This window comes from Myzus persicae, unplaced genomic scaffold (assembly GCF_001856785.1).
Source record: "Myzus persicae strain clone G006 unplaced genomic scaffold, MPER_G0061.0, whole genome shotgun sequence".
NCBI lineage: Eukaryota > Metazoa > Arthropoda > Insecta > Hemiptera > Aphididae > Myzus > Myzus persicae.
In genome coordinates this window covers 167374-185227 of record NW_019103871.1, presented here as the reverse complement: position 1 = coordinate 185227, position 17854 = coordinate 167374, and the positions used below count along the sequence as shown (strand labels likewise).

Genomic DNA, 17854 nt, shown 5'->3' with positions numbered 1-17854 from the left:
CTGATAAAGTGAACTTCGTTATGAAGTGATATTCAAATATTAATTGTCAAACATATAATTGAAATGCTGAACGAGTTGACGGTGTAGAAAATAAATGAACGTAACAATAAAACCTTCTGAAACAATTTACCCGACTGTGAACTGTCTACTCAGGCCCGTCGTCAGATATTTTCCGCCCTAAAGTGAAATTAAATTAAATTATACAATAAAATATTTTTTTAATTTTGCCACTTCAATTTCTTCAAAAAAAAATTAAGCCGCCCTAAAGCAGCGCATAATTTGCTTGTACTTTAGTGACGGGCCTGTGTCCACCTCCCTCATCAGTCATCTCATTGTTCAGGACAACAAATGGCGTATACAAGACCATACTCAGGATGAATTTTTGTTGGGAAGATTTAACCCTTCACAACCCTCCCTCCTCTTCAATAGGTACTGCTTTGAGCGTATACACAACTTTAGTATCGGGGGTTCAAATTTGTGTGAAAAAAAGTCGTTTTTAAGTACCTATCTTAGGTATTTAGAATACCCTGAAAAAGGCCACAAAGAGATTACCTCCATATTATCATCCCCTGATCCCTTAAATCAGTGCTTTTCAACCTGTGGGCCTTGAAATATGTATTTAATTCAAAATATTTCCGATTATTTAGTTATTATATAAATGTAACATTATAAATCATACATTATACTATTATACTACCTGTGTTTGAAACCAAATCAATATTATTAGTGAATATTTTTGTATTGCTTTATAGTTATTACCAATTATTTTTTGGTTATATATGTTTTAAGTTTTATACAACTATAAAATTGCATGTTTGAAAAATATATTTAAAACCATTTATTTTCTTTACATTTTAATAATTTATTTGTGTGAAATAGTGCAAGTAAATTTAGTTTATTATTAAGACAAAATAATTAATGATTCTGATTGAGAGGGGCCTTGACAGTTTTACATTAAATTTAGGGGGCCCTATAACAAAAAAGGTTGAAAAGCACTGCCTTAAGTTCGCCCCTGAGGGTGAATTATCGAATTGAATAATACAATTAGATAGTAGATACTATAGCCATTATCACAAATATGCGGGTACCGTGGGGTACACTGTACACTGGTACCCACGATTTAAGATACTATCTTAAATCGTGATGGTACCGCACCCCGGTTTTGATAAACAAAATCTTATTAAACATTCGACTAGGTACTGATTATAATTAATTATAATATTATTACCCGTTTAAATCGATACTTAGTCATGTTCTTAAAAAGGGATGTTGGTATATGTACAGACATCGAAACAGAAATAGGCATAATATATTCACTATTCAGAACATTAAGCAAGACGGACGCAAATACTAATTAATGGTATCTCTGAGATTTTGAAACCTAATACAAAATAAAAATAAATAAATACCAGAGAAGGTAGTTATTAAGATTTAATGTCGACTTCAGTATTTTGTATCATATCTTTTTATTGCACTCATAAAATATTATAATATATAAGGTCATAGGTGCAGCAGACTGTTGATATAACGATACCACTTAAATGGAACTTAGACCAAGCACCAAGATGTACTGTAACTTGTAAGTACCTATCTATTGTTTATTTAACTATTTACATAATATGTTAGGTACCTACTTACTTAATAATAGAGAAATATTTTTTATTTGTTGGTTTATCAAATGTATACACTAGCTGTTGTAATAGGTAGGTATTAGATATTATACATTGCTGACATCAATATTTGCTAATTATAAATTATGAAGTCAAATTACGTTGCGGTTTGATGAGTAGGTACAAAAAGTGTGTTGTTGTCCTATTACTTTACCTAATGTCTTTGTAAATTTTTGTAAATATCTCTGCTCGTTTGCATTGTCAGGTGGCTGAGATTGATTAATCATAGGTTGGGGTGTTTATGACTTTTTTCATACTTTCTTCTTTAACACTTTCTTCTTTAACACATTCTTCTTTCTACACATAGCACATTGCAGGATAAGTGATACATTCGTTTTGTATGACATAGAATGAGGTACGTTAAATCTTATTTTGCTTATTTTTGCATACTTGGGATGCAATAGTATTTTCTTAATATCTCAGAAAAATAAATTTTCAATAGAAAATACTAATCAATTAAATTAATTTTCAATATATGCACCCTTATACTTCACTACAGCAATTTGTATTATCTGACAATCGACAAAAGTTCTTGTTCGAAAACGTAAAAAAATATTCGAATCATTCAAATCAGTTTAGAGAGTAGGTAGGTTGTTACATACCTGGGTATGTAATAATAATTAGCCAAAAAATAGCATTCAAATTATTTTTATCTATACACTGAAATGTTTTTTTTTCTGCAGAATTTAATCAAAAGTGAAACGACAAAATCAGAGGCGGTAGAAGAAAACAATATTTTTCGATGCATTTTATAATGTCATACTGATTTAATGTTTTAAGGGTGTGCTTTAATATTTGTTGTGCATATTTGTCTACATTTTTTTTTCTATAGAGTTCTTAAGCTCATTATTAACATCCTAACCCTATTAATCATTATACATTTATACAACTATACAAGATAATAAAGAATCATTCTAGCAGTTCAAATATGACGAAGACACCAAAATTATTGTTAATTCGTCATCGTTATGATGCGCGAAACTGACCTATATAATGTGTTACACAAAATATACGATTCACGCAATGACGGACACTTTGTCGAGAATTCGCAAAAGATAACTAACCAGTGTGTAGCATCTCATGGTGGGTGGGTGTGCGAAGGGGGAGTAGACCGAGATCATCGCGTGCTGCAGGGTCTCGCAATTCGAGGCTCTGAGGTCGCTCGGAATCCATCTCGCCCGCGACGACGGAAATCCCGGTCGAACGGCTTTTGTGGATGATCGACGACGATAAGCCGGAAAAACTACAAAGGGACCGACCAGGTTTGCTGCAGACTTACTACTGTGCCGGTGGCGTTATCGTACGACACATACACGCATATAAAGGACAAGAGTGGCCTTTGATGTGGTATTTCTCGGTGAGGCCAAAGGGATTTGGATGCGGATGTATATAATATATTGGAGAAAAGGCACAAAGCGCCCACGACGTGGTCTTTGTATAGATTTTCGTCATCGCTTCCGCTACTTCCCGCGAAATGTGTTGTGTAGGGACAAGTTTTCCTCAGAAAATTCATTTACACCGTGCAGGGTAGTACACGCTATACTATCGTATGTATCATATAAATATGTATTGGGTAGGTACCTACGTTATAATAATTTTGATTTTTACTATTCATCAGATGTATATTATAAGATTACACAATTGGCTGGGGGGAAAGTAAGTGATGATATTAATTTTTAATTCAGTTAAGTATATTTTTTTCTTCAAATAACCAAATGGACTTTTTTAAAACGTCAATAAAGTGTAAAATTATAAGCCAAAAAATACAATAGTTACCTATAGGTACCTAATTTAACTTCAATTAATAAATTAAGTATTAAAACCAGTAAGAATAATTTATTACAAACTTCAATGCATAAGGACAGTATATTATTATAGTTTAAACTTACTTCGAAAATTGTGTTGTATATGTTTATCGATACCTTATATAAAAATGTGACAAGTTGTATATGTATATCTCAAAAAATAAGTATAATGGTCGTACTAATTAAAAAAAAAGTATTTTCATCGATATTTTGCCAGTTTATATTTATATTAATTAGGTACCGCCTTGAGCTAAATTTGGATGTAATGTTGGTCTTACTATACTTCTCAAACTTGTCGAATAGTTTGTATTCTAGTATTCACATGCATATATTGTCATGCAACAAACAGTTAAAATATAGAAAACCAAATGACGTAAGTTGAAAGAGTTCTATAAAATACCTAACACATGGCTGTATGGATTTATCATATTATAATTTATAATAATTATCGTCTATGGCATGTGGAAATTATCAAAAGATGATAAAAAAAATAAAAAAATAAATAATAATAATAATAATAATAATAATTCTAAAATGTCATCCAACAAAAACATATAACTCGTAAAACCATACGTGAGTATGTGTAATATTTTTTTATATGTTTCATCCCATTGGGTAAAATAATAAGTTCATAAAATATCCGAATATATCCAGTCAGGGGTGGACTGAGACCCATTCGGCCAACTATTATTGAAAAAATTCGATCTTATACTAGTTATACTATTACTTATTAGTATACAAGAATAAGAAAATGTGATAATATTTACAGCGCGAGTCACGTATTAAAGTATCGTTCAAATGTCGTCTGAGTTTTGTGAGCGACCGACTTTGTTGCAAAACATGATAATAATAATGTGTTCCGGACAACTGGTCAATAAATTTAAAACATAGGAATACAATATTTCCTTCATTTTTAAAATGATTTAAAACAAGTACAAAAAAAGAACAGAATTTTCAAATTTAATATTTGAGATAATTGTAACATAATGTTGACATGAGTTTCAGTGGCACTATCTACTGGAGCCAAAAATAAATAATAATTAGCAAATGCTGTAACCCGTTTAGGATTTATCGGGTCACTGACCAACTCCTGCTCGTCGCCGTCACTCCATTATGTTTCCTGTTCCGGGCGGACCACCAGTCCAAAAGTTATATGTATATTTGGCGCTGAGGACCATCGACTTTGCGCTGAACAGTCTTCAGATTCGCTTGTCTCCCGGACTTTGGGCGATGTTGCTGGTAGTTCGGGCGCCGACTGCACGGAAGTACACGATAACGTGTTAACTGCTTTCGGCGTATCCATCGAACTCACAGCACCATTATCCTGCAGCGACGCGCTGGATCCTGCGTCCTTTGGAACGGACATCTCGAGGTCCGATGGACTGAATGGGGGTCCGTTTTGTGTCAGCACGTCAGAAAGCTCAAAATGCTTGCAGGGCAGCTCGGCCGGAGCGGACAAACACTGGTGGTAGACTTCGGAGTCTCCTACTGCGGCTGGTTGATGACAAGTCATGGTCACGTTCGGCGCAGACTCGTGTCTTTTCAACGTCGACCAAGTTCCAACCCGTGTTGAAAATTTAGTTGGAATGTTGAACTTTGCCGATCTCAGCTCTTCAAATATCCTCTTCATTTTTTCGCCTTCCGTTAACTCCAGCATTACGGTGTAGTTAGAATCTATGGTAGACATATTTTATTATATGACTTAACAGCGTACAACGATACAATAATTAATATGTATTGGGAACGTATAGAACACGATGCGCACGTGGTTTCTTAATCATTTAAATACTGAAAACTACAGGACCGTATTAGCACATGGGTCTAGTGCCTACGGTAGTGTTAATCCGGGCCTGACTATTACAGCCTAAACGTTTTGATCTTGGTACTTTATTTTTGAATTTTGTTTATTCACCAATCACCATAATAAACAGGTGATATATGTTTTTAAAACTAAAATGTATTTGAGGCATTATTAATTGTTTGTTTATGTAATGTACCTACTTAAAATAATATACCATAAATAATATTTAGAGTATAATGCCCCTATAAAAATGTATTTTAACCACAATAATATCCAAAAAATAACCAAAACATTGTTTTAACAATTCTTGAGTATGAACACAAATACGAACTTAACGATGTAACACCAAATAACTAATTCGTTGTTACTGATTAGGGTTTATAAAATCATAAATAGGTAGTACAATCGTCAAATGATGAATGGCCGCAGCAAAAATTTTTGAAATTACCAATTAAATTAAATTTAAAATATAAAAACCGACTCATATCATGTATAAATGTGCACTAATAATAAATAAAAATTACTTGAAAATTGTAATAATTATTGCTTAAAAAACACCAAAACCGATAAAAATGCAAAATAAAAGTTTAATAGTTTTAAATTCTTTGATGTGTGAGTATTGAGTATGAAAGAAATTTTGTACTTGGAAAGTATTGCCGAGGACTTTCCAAAAAATAATGCATTTTGCGTTTAAGTACGGATCCTATATAGATATAACTTATAACTTATAAGCATTTGTGGATTATGTTGGTCTACTACAAAGGTGTTCTAAGTAGAAGAGGTCCTAAAAAAATCCTCAACAATAATAATACTATACCTGCAGGACGGGCAGGATTATTTTGTATCAGCCCGGAGTACATTATATTATGCACCACCACAAAATTATTATATACCTAATATACCTATATTAACTATGTTTGCATCATTTAAAGTATTTCAATACATAAAAAGTTTTCGAAAAAAATGTATTTATTATTTACGACTTTGTACACATTTTGTATAAAAATTTACATACACTCTATTTCTTCTTATGTCTAGTATTTATTTTATGAGCACATCACTCTTCGGCGTTACTTCCGTAACTTTAATTTTTCTTTCGTCAAGTGGATCGAAGAATACGAACAGGATGTGAAATATGGCAATACATTTTTACTTATGCAGAAGTCGTCTTTGCCGACGAAGTCGCCATTATCCGTAAATCTTTGACGGTGGCGGAGGTGGCAGCTGGTAAACTCAGTGCCGAAGTTGGTGGACGGACATGTGAGTGTCGTCCGTGGGGGTGTCTCGTAAGCTATGAAGACATAACTTCGATTTCAGCAGGTGCCCGTTAATGACGGGCCACGAGCGTATAGTGTGTTGTCAATAATTATCATAACGGTTTTCCGCATACGTTCCGGTTGGCCAGAATCTATGTTTATAGTCACTTGGTATGGTACCTAAGTCTGGTATGAATGATCCATACCTGCAACGCAGAATTCTTCGTAACTTTTCCTACAACGTAGTCTAGAAATTTCTAAGTATTTAACAAAACACTCATCTTAAGTTGAACATTGCAACTAAGGGTGGATCTAGGAGGTAGGAAACAAGCCCCCCTCCCGTTACAAAAAAAAATATAATATAATTTGTCATTTGTTATTAAGAATCAGCATCATAAAAATGTTTTTAATTTAAGCACCGCCTCCGTACACAGATTCTGGATAATATTCAAAGATATTCACTGCAATGTTCCTGATATATTATGAGTAACCAAAATAATATATGATTTTTTTATTTCAATTTCAGGTGCTTGAATATGATAATTTCGTTTTGAAAAATATTTCTTGTTCATATTGTTTATATGATCCGGGTGGCACTCGGGACTTACAGGCAAATATATTTATGGTTAGATTTTTCACAAAATATATAATAGGTACCTAACAAAGGGGCCTAATAACCCGAACATAGGCGTTGACATATCATAAAAAAAAAATTAAGAACCAATAAAATTGCTTTTATTAAATAACAGAAAATAGACTTATACAAGTATGTATACAACATAGAGAAGCGATGCCCTTATGTAATATGTCATGGAGTATATCATCAGACATCAGTAAAAACAGTTTATTATCTACAATTCAAAACTATTTTCGATACTATAATTTCACATTTGTCTAAGGGTGTCTAAGCGTCTAAGGGGTGACATGTCATGTGCGTGTATTGAGCCCCCCTAATGAGCAATGAGCGCCCTTGATAGATAGCAATCATGTGTATTTGTTTTTATAAAAAATAACTAGTCTCTAAGTAACGCATGCTATTGTTGTGTTTATAAGATACTTGTGTTGTGATGATTGTTGATCTTATGTCGATATTATTAAAGAGTAAAGCTACTACATCATAATATATATGTACGGCTGTTGATAAATGTAATTCGACCGATATCAAGTAGACTTCACTCTGAATTCAAATTAATTTTCAGAATTGTTATCGCATCAATACAGTGATCGGAATGATTGAAGTAAAATGGGTAGTTTTTAACGGAATAATAGGACGGTAACCAATCGCCTTAACTCGATATTTTATAACCTGATCTATAGCTGGAAAGGTACGTAAAATATATAATATTATGAGAATTTGACTGCACGTTGAATTCGAAAACTCCAGTTAAATAAACATATTATGGCCAATATATCATGTCAAAAAGTGAAATAAATGCTGGTGGTTCATCGAGAAATTTGTTCTTACCATTATGTGAGTTGCACGCCTCCGGTCACATTATAGAAGGTTATCTACACTACGTGACACAATAATATGTTTTATTGTCAAATCATGAAATAAAATAAAACAATTAATAATCAAACAATTTACATCGTATAAAAATGCATGTGTTTTTGGGTTCCAGAACAAGTTTTCTATGGTTCAGTTCCTGCAGTTGCTGAAGTGCATTATGATGTGAATATTTGACGTTTGTTTAGGAAATAAATACAGTACTGCAGTCTATACACTAGATACCAACTTATATTTTTAACATAATAATATGTCACTATAACGATAGAAGAAGGATTGGCGAAACGATAGTACCCACCAACATCTAGCAAATCAAAAAGCCGAGTATGGAATAGGACATAGGTATATACACGCAGGACATCTTTAGGTTCGGCCAAATAAGGTAAGTTCTGTAGAGTAGCAACAGGGTTTATAATCTGCTTGAAGTGATGAAGTGCACAAAGGATATAGACTTACGAATTTGAAAAACTTCCGTTAAACCCTCTCAGTTACTCGTTATTTGAAAAAGACCGTAGTATCCTATTTCCGATACAATACCATTGATTTATAATTAATTGATTTTGCTCAATTTAATACCCTTGGGGTTAAAATATACCTTTAACCTTTACCAACTACAGTACAAATACATATACCCCCACTTTACTTTTGATAACATATTTTTTTTTAATTTATAAAAAGCTGTATATTTTCACCATTATAATTTGATTAGTATGCCCATGTCCATTAATTATATACAAAGACTAACTGTTTTGGACTAAATCTAAGTTCGTTTATAACATTCATAAGCTTATTCTATTTTGATGTCTCGATCTATTTACATCATTGCCAATAATTATTCGTCCACTTCTAATCAGTTTAAGACTTAAGTTCAGTTTATTTTAGAAGAACAAATAATGAAATTACTTTCTAAATATAATTCTTCCGGTAGGTTTTTGTTCTTTTCTAACTTGAAAAGCACTTTTCTGGCATGGCTGTTAAGATGGGCAATATTCTACATATTTCAAGCCGCAGAAGTGTACATTTTGGAAAGTATTTTTATTATTACTTTCCATTGCTACTATTTGATTTGACTTAGAACCTCGGCAATTATTAAAATCGATTTGGTCCTCCAATCGAGATTCATATTCATTTATAGCCTAATAAGTATCTACGTTACCTGCAGCTGGACCAAGTTTAAAAATGACCTTCAGATCCCCCATCGGTGGTAACATTACAACATATATATTACTACCATATTAAGGAAAACTTTAAATTTTGTGGAACTAGTGATTATATAAAATAAAATAGACATCTGTAAATAATATTGTGCGGTTTTGACTATTATTGAAGGAACATTAATACTAACAGGTGACAGGTGACAGGTGTTGGAGGCGTCTGGATGATTTACTTTTTAGATAGGACTTTACAGATAGTCGATAGATACTCTATCGAATATAGGGTGATAATATAAAATCGGCTTGTCCATGTCTTATACTTTTGAATATATTTTAATATAATTATACAACAACAATACTTTTAGTTAAAATCTACTTGGTAGGTATTGAGACAATTAAATGAGCGTATATTTAATTGATACAATATAATATAATAATAGTATTATATTTGAGTAGCTTACACACTATTATTATATAAATACGTTTTAATTCTTCATAGTTAATACTTAATTACAAAAAAAAAAAATTATAATGATCATGTGCGATTAATTCATTTGTCGTATAGATAGTTGGTATGTGTGGGAATTGTCGACGATGATCCGCAGACATCCATAGGATTATCCGATTATATTCGTTTTTAATAGTCCTGTGGAATACACAAGTGTAGATAAATTTTAGTATAGGTAGTAGGTACAATTACAATTTATAACACAATATTAAATTATTTCGATAACGGAGTACCTAGTTATAGGTACCTAATATTATTATAATTATCGTCCCTGTCTAAATACAAAACCACCGACGATATTTACGTGGGTTTTCAAAACAACTGTTGTTGTAGAAAATCGGTTTTAAAACGCCCTTCAGAATGCATATATTATCTACTAATCACTGATATCTAGTACGTATATATATAATGTACGTGGAGCGGAGTAGTTAAACAGAACCAATTTGAATTATGATTTTGATAAATGCATTAGTCCTGCAATATAGAAATGACAAGTAAAACAGTATGTTAAATTGTATTTTATTTATACAATTCTATTCGGAACACTATTATATGAACGTCCACCAGATATGGCTCCATATTAAAATGCTAAGGAAAATTTAAAATTGTCGTTGGACGTAGACAATGTAAAAAGTATTTTCTAATTTATAAATAATTCCTCGTAATTCTTAAAATATTGATTGGTCCACAGCGAAAGAATCGCCTGTTTATTGTATCATTTTCGTTGCTTCATGTAAAATGTATAGACACAAATAACGACTATAGCCTATAGGACAGGTATTAAAACGGTCGTAATTTTCCATTTCACTACCTTCTACTGATTAATAATTAACAAGGACTTGAGAGGTACACAACGTAGGTAGAGGTACTTATATACAAATAATTATATACTTAATAATAATAATACTTTAGAATATACTCTTTTTATGTTTGGTAGTTAGGTAAACGTTAGATCAAGTTAAGGCGAAGGTGTAACTCGTGGGAGTCATTTTTTTTTGGGGGGGGGGGGAAGGAGTATACATTTGCTATTTAAAATATCATTGGATGTAAGTCATAATGACGCATTTAGCAACATTTCACAACTTTAAAATATTTTTGCTGATCTATTTAACATCTATACCATTGTTACATGTAACTTTCTTATTTACTGCAGTTGAAAACGCAAGTCTCACATCCAAGAAGATTTGAACCGGGGTATCTCCAACCGGCGAGCCTTTTACCCCAAGAAAAATCCCAAACAAGCCACCACAGCCCCTCCCCCCTTCCTGAGATATTGGGACGGTGAGTTACCACATGGTTATGATGGTAATATTCCATATACTATACTGCGTTGTACCATTACCGTGGAATAAATGCGGTCGGTTGACCTGCCACCAGCGACCATAGCTCGACGACCGGACGCTGCGGGTCGGCCACTTCGGAGTAGTTGGCGCCGGCGGCGACAGTAAGTGCTGGCCACGAACAGCGCCGCTCCGAAGACAGCAATGGCCGCCGTGACGGCGGCGAACAGCGCGACAGCCGCCGGGGCTCCGCGGCCACCGACGTCGGTGGACGGAGCCAACCCGTGGTTCCAGCGTTCGCATGTGTCCGGCGATTCGTCGTTGGGAGCACCCGGGCAGTTAATCACGCCGTTGCACACAGCCCGGGCGGGCAGGCACAGTCGCTCGTCGCCCGGACACAGGAACGCGCATTCGTCGTCGGCGTCGGAAGTGCGCCGGGCGGCCCGCGGCGTCCCGTCTGGGTTCCGAGGTAAGTGGCTCAGCTCGGACCAAGCGATCTTGAACTGCGCCTTGTGCGGGTAAGCGTTGCCCACGAACCGGACGTGCACGTAGCGCCGCCGCTGTCGCCGCCTTCGCCGCGACCGGTTGTCGTGCCGCTGAGACTCTGCACCGCCGGTCGTCGGCGACGACTTGTCGGCGGCCTCTTCAACGTCCTTGGAAGTCAACAGCGGCAGGTCTTTGAGCGCCGTGGAGTTGTGTCCGCACGCCGACATGAACGGGTAGTCCACCGACCTGGATGGCAAGTACACCTCCAGCCGGCCGTCCTGACAGTCGTCCGTCACGAAGTTTACCTGCGCGTTACATAGTATTATAATAGTAATAATAACAAATATTTTATTATATGTTGTCCCTACTTATTTACATAATTATGAGGGAGGTCAGTAATGTGGTTCATTTCAAGGAGTGTGGTGTGAGGGAGCAATACCACAGGACCAAAATAAAATATGCAAAAAAAATTTGTTATTATTTCCATTGCTACTGCAGACTATCCATTCATGATGTGTTGTATATACACTTTCTCTTTTCCATTTTATTATTATTATTTTTTTTTTTTTTTTAATTGATCCTGAGCCCGGCAACTGAGGCCATTAGCTATTAGTAGGTACTGTAGGTTTTTTTTTTTGTATTGATGGTTTGTAGGTTTTTGGAACGGTAGGGGGAACACGTGTGTGTTTGTTTTGGCAGAATTTCGAATGGGGCACCCGTAGGTTTCTGCCATGCCCCGGGGGTGGGGGATGGCAGCACTTGCTCTCCGGTCACCGCGAATTGTCCGGAGAAAAATGCCGCCCGGTGGCCGAGGATCGAACCGCGACCGGCTGCGTCGCAGCGGAAGAGTCAGACCACTCGGTCACCTCGTCCCCCCATTTTATTATTGTTTTATTTGAAAACCATGTTTTGAATATAATCGTAAAAACATATTTTTTCTTGGAATCGTCAAAATGCCTATCGTCGCCCGTCAAATAGTAGATATTATTGTTATGGTTTTCAATGTTTTAAATTTCGTTTTTAGTTTTCGTTACAAAATATATAAATTATTTGGTAGGCACAGCCGAGGTCAAATCTGAGCGTAAAACGAGTGTGGGAGGTATAAGACGACTATTCCGGTGACTTATATTTTCTCCTTTGTATGAACCCTATTGAACGAAGTACCGTATTTACATATAAACATATAAGAGGCAGTTGAAACTCTCAGGAAACTTTCCAAGCGACTACAATTTAGGGAGGCAATTTCTTAAGCGCTTCCATTTCAGCAAAAAGTATAACTTATACAGTATACACACACAATCTTAAACTCTTAAGATAAAATCATCTACACGACGACTTTAGTCTAATCAAAATAAAGAAGTTAAAATAACATAATAATCACTGAACATTGAACATGAACCCACGAACTACGGGATTATATTCAGAATTCACCGAGAAAAGTCCTTATTTTTAATTGATCTGCTACTCCTTTTCGACATTGTAAAAAAGCTTGACGATTATAGGTATCAATATAATAAATCATATTATAGTAGGTTGTGTCACAATCAGTTAAATAAATGGATCAAACGTCAAAACAATCTTAAACCATATTGGACGGAGTCCAGGTTTTTTCAAAAAAAAAAATTAAAAATTTAGCTTGTATATATATATAATTTATGTAATCTACTGTCACACATAGACATAAGTACTTGTCACAATTGTTTGTGTCCCCACCGATTGTTATTACTCGCGAGATAAAATCCCACCAGGGGAAAGACAATTTTTTTTTTATTATTATTAATAAGTAATAAGCTTAAAAAAATCGTATTTTAGAAAATATATCCTATTGATCCCATCCATTCACCGCCAATCAATAATGTTAATATTCTTTATTTCCGTACAAAGTCAGAAAGCTAGAGGCCTCTAAAACAGCCTCATCCTCGAGGCACCCAGGTACACTGCAGCAGTGACTGCACTCCTTGCGCCACCGCTAAATCCGACACTGTTAAAGTTACCACCCACCTGAATTGTGGGTATTTCGATAGAAGATACCTATATAATTACCTGATTAAAATGTAACCACAAATCCCGGTCCTCGTGAACGCGTATCTCCCAAATACATTCGAGCGTTTTCGGCGGCTCTACAAATCCCATGGCGTCGAACCGCGGAAACACTAGTTCGCCTTCGTCGACCGGCTGTATGACGGACGGCCCGCACAGGGGACCGTGCACGAATTCGTATCTGGCCTCGAACAACGGCACATCGTACTTGAAATAGCTCAGGGCCGCGTGCAGGGGGTTCAGATTCAGCTCGACGTTCAATGAGTTGCCGGACGAGACGAATTTTATTTCGCCCGCGTGAGGGTCCGACGGCGTTGATCTCGTTTTGTTTACGTTGTTGAACAAACACAGACCGTTGTTGGTGTTCGATTGATTGATGACCGTCCGGTTCAGCCCGAAACCTGCGTCGATCTCTTCCGGCTCCCATACCAGTAGCTTGTCCCGTTCGCTGTACCAACAGTCGTTGTCCTTTTCAATGGGCGTCCTATAATTGTGGTCCTGTAAACACGCATTACAATATAATACGTAAAATCGAATATTTGATGAAATCGTTTTAGGCGCTCACCCGAAGCTGTTAAAATAGTATAATAGCGATTATAGTTAACTGTTATAATGTGTATGAAATGTAGCACTCGAGCATACAAACATAATTTAAATCGTTGTATAAACTTGTATATTCCGTATTTTAGTATTTGTTTGTTTTTGAGTTTTTAACGCACTTTTATAATATAATTTTATTATACAGGCTGATTTTTGAAGCATGCTCACTCCAATTTTTTTCCTCTATAGTACATTTATCAAAACATGTCTGATATTTTTGTATTACTTAAGGTGTATCCTGTGGAAATACAAACTTCTATTTTTCAAATGTGAAGCCTCCTTTTGTAGTGAACATTTTTAGCAGATTATTTTTAAAAAATATTTATGTATATAATTCAAAATTGTAATAAGTAGTTTCTGAGTTATTAAAATGTTTATACTAAGGTTAATAATCCTTAAAAATGGTTTCATAAAAATAAAAACTATATGTAATGTTAGACGTAGTATTTATTATACTTGGATCATTTTTACAAATTATTTATATTGATAAATCATTAGTCATTGCTAACTTTTTCAAATCGTATCTACTTAACCCGTTACCATAGACATATTATCCTTAAGACACAAAGTTACACAACTCAAAAACTACTATCTTGAATTTTGATTTAGATACATAAAAATTCCCAAAAAATATTAGCTTAATACTTAAAAATAAAAAAGGAAGGCTCCTATTTGAAAAACTGAAATTGGTTTTGTCACAGGATCATCCTAAAGTGGTAAAAAAATTTCAATGATTCAAAAAATGGTCTTCAAGTGTACTTAAAATTTCAAAAAATTCAAATTTTAATATATGCATAATTTTAAAATACAAATAGGATGAATAGGTATGCTTAAAAAATCAATCTGTACACGGAAATTGAATATTTTTTTATTGTGGAGATCGACAACCTGCTATTCGTTCGCACATACGATATTTTAAATATCATTATGTATTATACCATGTATAATGAACTTCTAGATAGAAATCAATTACCATAATATCAGCTGATATACGCTATACGTCTCGTCCAAGACAAGTAGGTACAATGAACGATTTGACATAATAATCTGATGCAGTGTGGTGCGTAAAAGTGTTACGCCAGTTTTGAAAGTTAAGAGTTATGATGTTCAGTATTCCAAACAAAAAACAAAATTCCATAGATAATAAAGACGTACGAAAGTTTGACCGAAGATGTTTTTACCGAAAAAAAAGAGATCGATATCTTTTTATATCAGAATGTAAAACCAACCCTGTCAGAATCTGACTTAACACCTTTAGATTGCCCAAAACCGAGAGTTTCTATATTTTACTGTATTTTTTGGATCGTTCGTGACATGGCCCATTATAGCCCTAGATGTGTGATTCGAGTAAATTACGTAAAAAACAGAAAATTATAAATTGCAACTGCTTGACTTCATAGTATCCGTCTCATCTCTTACGTAGCACTTCAAACTTACCCTACTTACCTACCCAAACTTAACCTACCCATCCAGATCCACTAGTTAGGGTGTTACCTATGAAATGATGAACCCTCTTCCTCCTCTATACCTGAAGAGATGTTGATGAGAAAATCTCAAAAATATCACATGTTGAGAAATTAATATTAATTACTAAAAAAATTAAATCCACATAACCCCTATATTTTCAAACGCATTATTGTTGTGGACTTATTATTTTAGAACACAAATAGTTAAATAACTCAAAAACTACTCGTTCGTTCAAATTTTCATTTTGATATATGTCAACATTTTCAAAAAATAAAATTGACTAAATAATGTACAGTAGATTGTGCAGGGATTGTCATTTGAAAAACAGAAAGTTGTATATCCACAGGACGCTTCTTAAGTAGTACAAAAATCTCGAGAACTAGAAAATATAGTCTAAGTTATAGGTAGGGACCTATTTTTTGATTAATAATTCCAAAAAGAAGATTTTTAATAACTTCATATTTATTTTAATGAAGAAAAGCGGTAGATCATGTTTGGTGAATCACCTATTGTAGAAAATCACATTTTTAATTTTGGTACTTAAATTATTATACAATATTTAGGTAAAATTCAAATTCTAAAATTTATTTAACGAAAATAAATACCTTGAATTTAATCGACTCAATTTTCAAAACAATTCGGGCAAATAACCGAACGTCTGTCGTAAATTTATAATGACAAACTATTGGTTGAGATTTAGCATCAGGATCTGTAACCGTTCCTTGTCGTTTGTAGACCAGTGTGTTCACTGGTGATCTGAAATATCCCGACGATGGTTTCCAACTAACGAATTCTTCGTCACACACTGTATCTGGTATTGCTGTACCGAATTTTGTGTCGTTGAAAAAGTCATAGTGAGCCCAATAATACAACGACGACCTAAACATTAATTACGCCTGTCATACATTGTTTTATTTACTAAAAAATTATTATCTTTATTGTTGGCATCTAATAAGTTCCTTTTTTTATATTCGATTCGATTTGAGTGCATATGTTGGTAGCAAATCAATGTTTGGTACAAATTTGAGTAATATGTACTTTCTTAGTTCTTTTATATGTATTTCTGTTTCAAGTTAGGCCATAGCTATAATATATTGGAGAGGGGCCCCTGGAGTCTAGAGTTCTTCTTCGTTTTTTTTTTTTTTAAATACATTTCAATCGTAAATTCGTACAATTATAATTATATTCACGTGCGATGTTGCAGATATACCTACTACTCGTGACGATTTACGTTTATGCCGAATTTAATGTATTTTACTACAGTCATTCACACTGAGCAATAAGCCCCACGAGAAATATTAATAATTTATCATGAATATATTATATTATCTACACATATTAATCATTATATTATTGTAATTGTATAGTAGCTATAAAAGAACACCCATACCTGTACCTAATATTCATTATTCTTACCCAGAATAACTGCCGGTCTTGCTTTCAAATCGGATAAACATGGAATTTCCCGTTGATATGAAATCGTGTTTTTCAGCCGGCTTGGAAAACGTGTCACAAAATGTTTTTATAATTCTCGTATCATCTGGTCCTGCGGCATCGTAGAGAGTTAAGCTTTCTCCGCAGTCGCCGGTCCAGTCACTCGTCACAGGACTCTCGATGCTATTTACTCGAAAGCTATAATGTGATCAAGTATTTTAAATTTTTAAGGTCACATTTGCAGTATTAAACTATTCAAATTACGAATACAATGACATTATGTATTCGGTCAGGCGAACGTCGTTTTCAATAATAATAAAATAACATAGATAGGGTAATGAGCTATTATCGTTTTAAGTAAACTTATTGGATTTGGAACGAGTCGACATACCTGGGAAAATAAACTCGAACTACTTGATTCGGCAGCCCTAGTAAATGATAAGTGCAGGAGGTGTGCGGAGGATACCAGTGAGCGATCGACATGAATATCCCTTCGGTATGGTGATCTCTGCTCAAATGTTCACTCGATAATATCCAATCGCAAGTACCATTTTTTTCACCGGCGGTCTGCATGTGACCGGGCATATTACCAACGTTAAAGTGAAAGCCAGTATTTAAAAGTGGGCCTATATTTAAGTAAACAACAAATAATCGGGAATAATTTTACTAACACGTATAATAATAATACAATTATGGATAATAAAATTATGGATACAATTATGCAAGTATTAACTAAAATAGTAAAATCAAAAATAAAAATAAATTCATTATAATAGTAATAACTATTAAGTATGTATTTCGTAGATACCTATAATGTTAGGTACAATTTTAAGGACATTTTTATAT

General features: G+C 34.4%; 1 protein-coding gene across 3 annotated transcripts in view; it reads right to left on the bottom strand.

Moving 5' to 3' along the window:
* Window positions 1-9685: 9685 nt before the first annotated feature.
* Window positions 9686-17854, bottom strand: part of LOC111035684 — a 68351-nt gene continuing 60182 nt past the window's right edge. For all 3 annotated transcript variants that reach the window (XM_022317399.1, XM_022317400.1, XM_022317398.1), the window contains 6 exons: window positions 17400-17634; window positions 16991-17206; window positions 16180-16453; window positions 13511-14005; window positions 11044-11772; window positions 9686-9839 (listed from right to left, as the gene is read on the bottom strand). In XM_022317399.1, the coding sequence (XP_022173091.1) occupies window positions 9831-9839; window positions 11044-11772; window positions 13511-14005; window positions 16180-16453; window positions 16991-17206; window positions 17400-17634 (1958 nt within the window). In that variant the 3' untranslated portion in view covers window positions 9686-9830. The remainder of the gene's footprint in view (window positions 9840-11043; window positions 11773-13510; window positions 14006-16179; window positions 16454-16990; window positions 17207-17399; window positions 17635-17854) is intronic.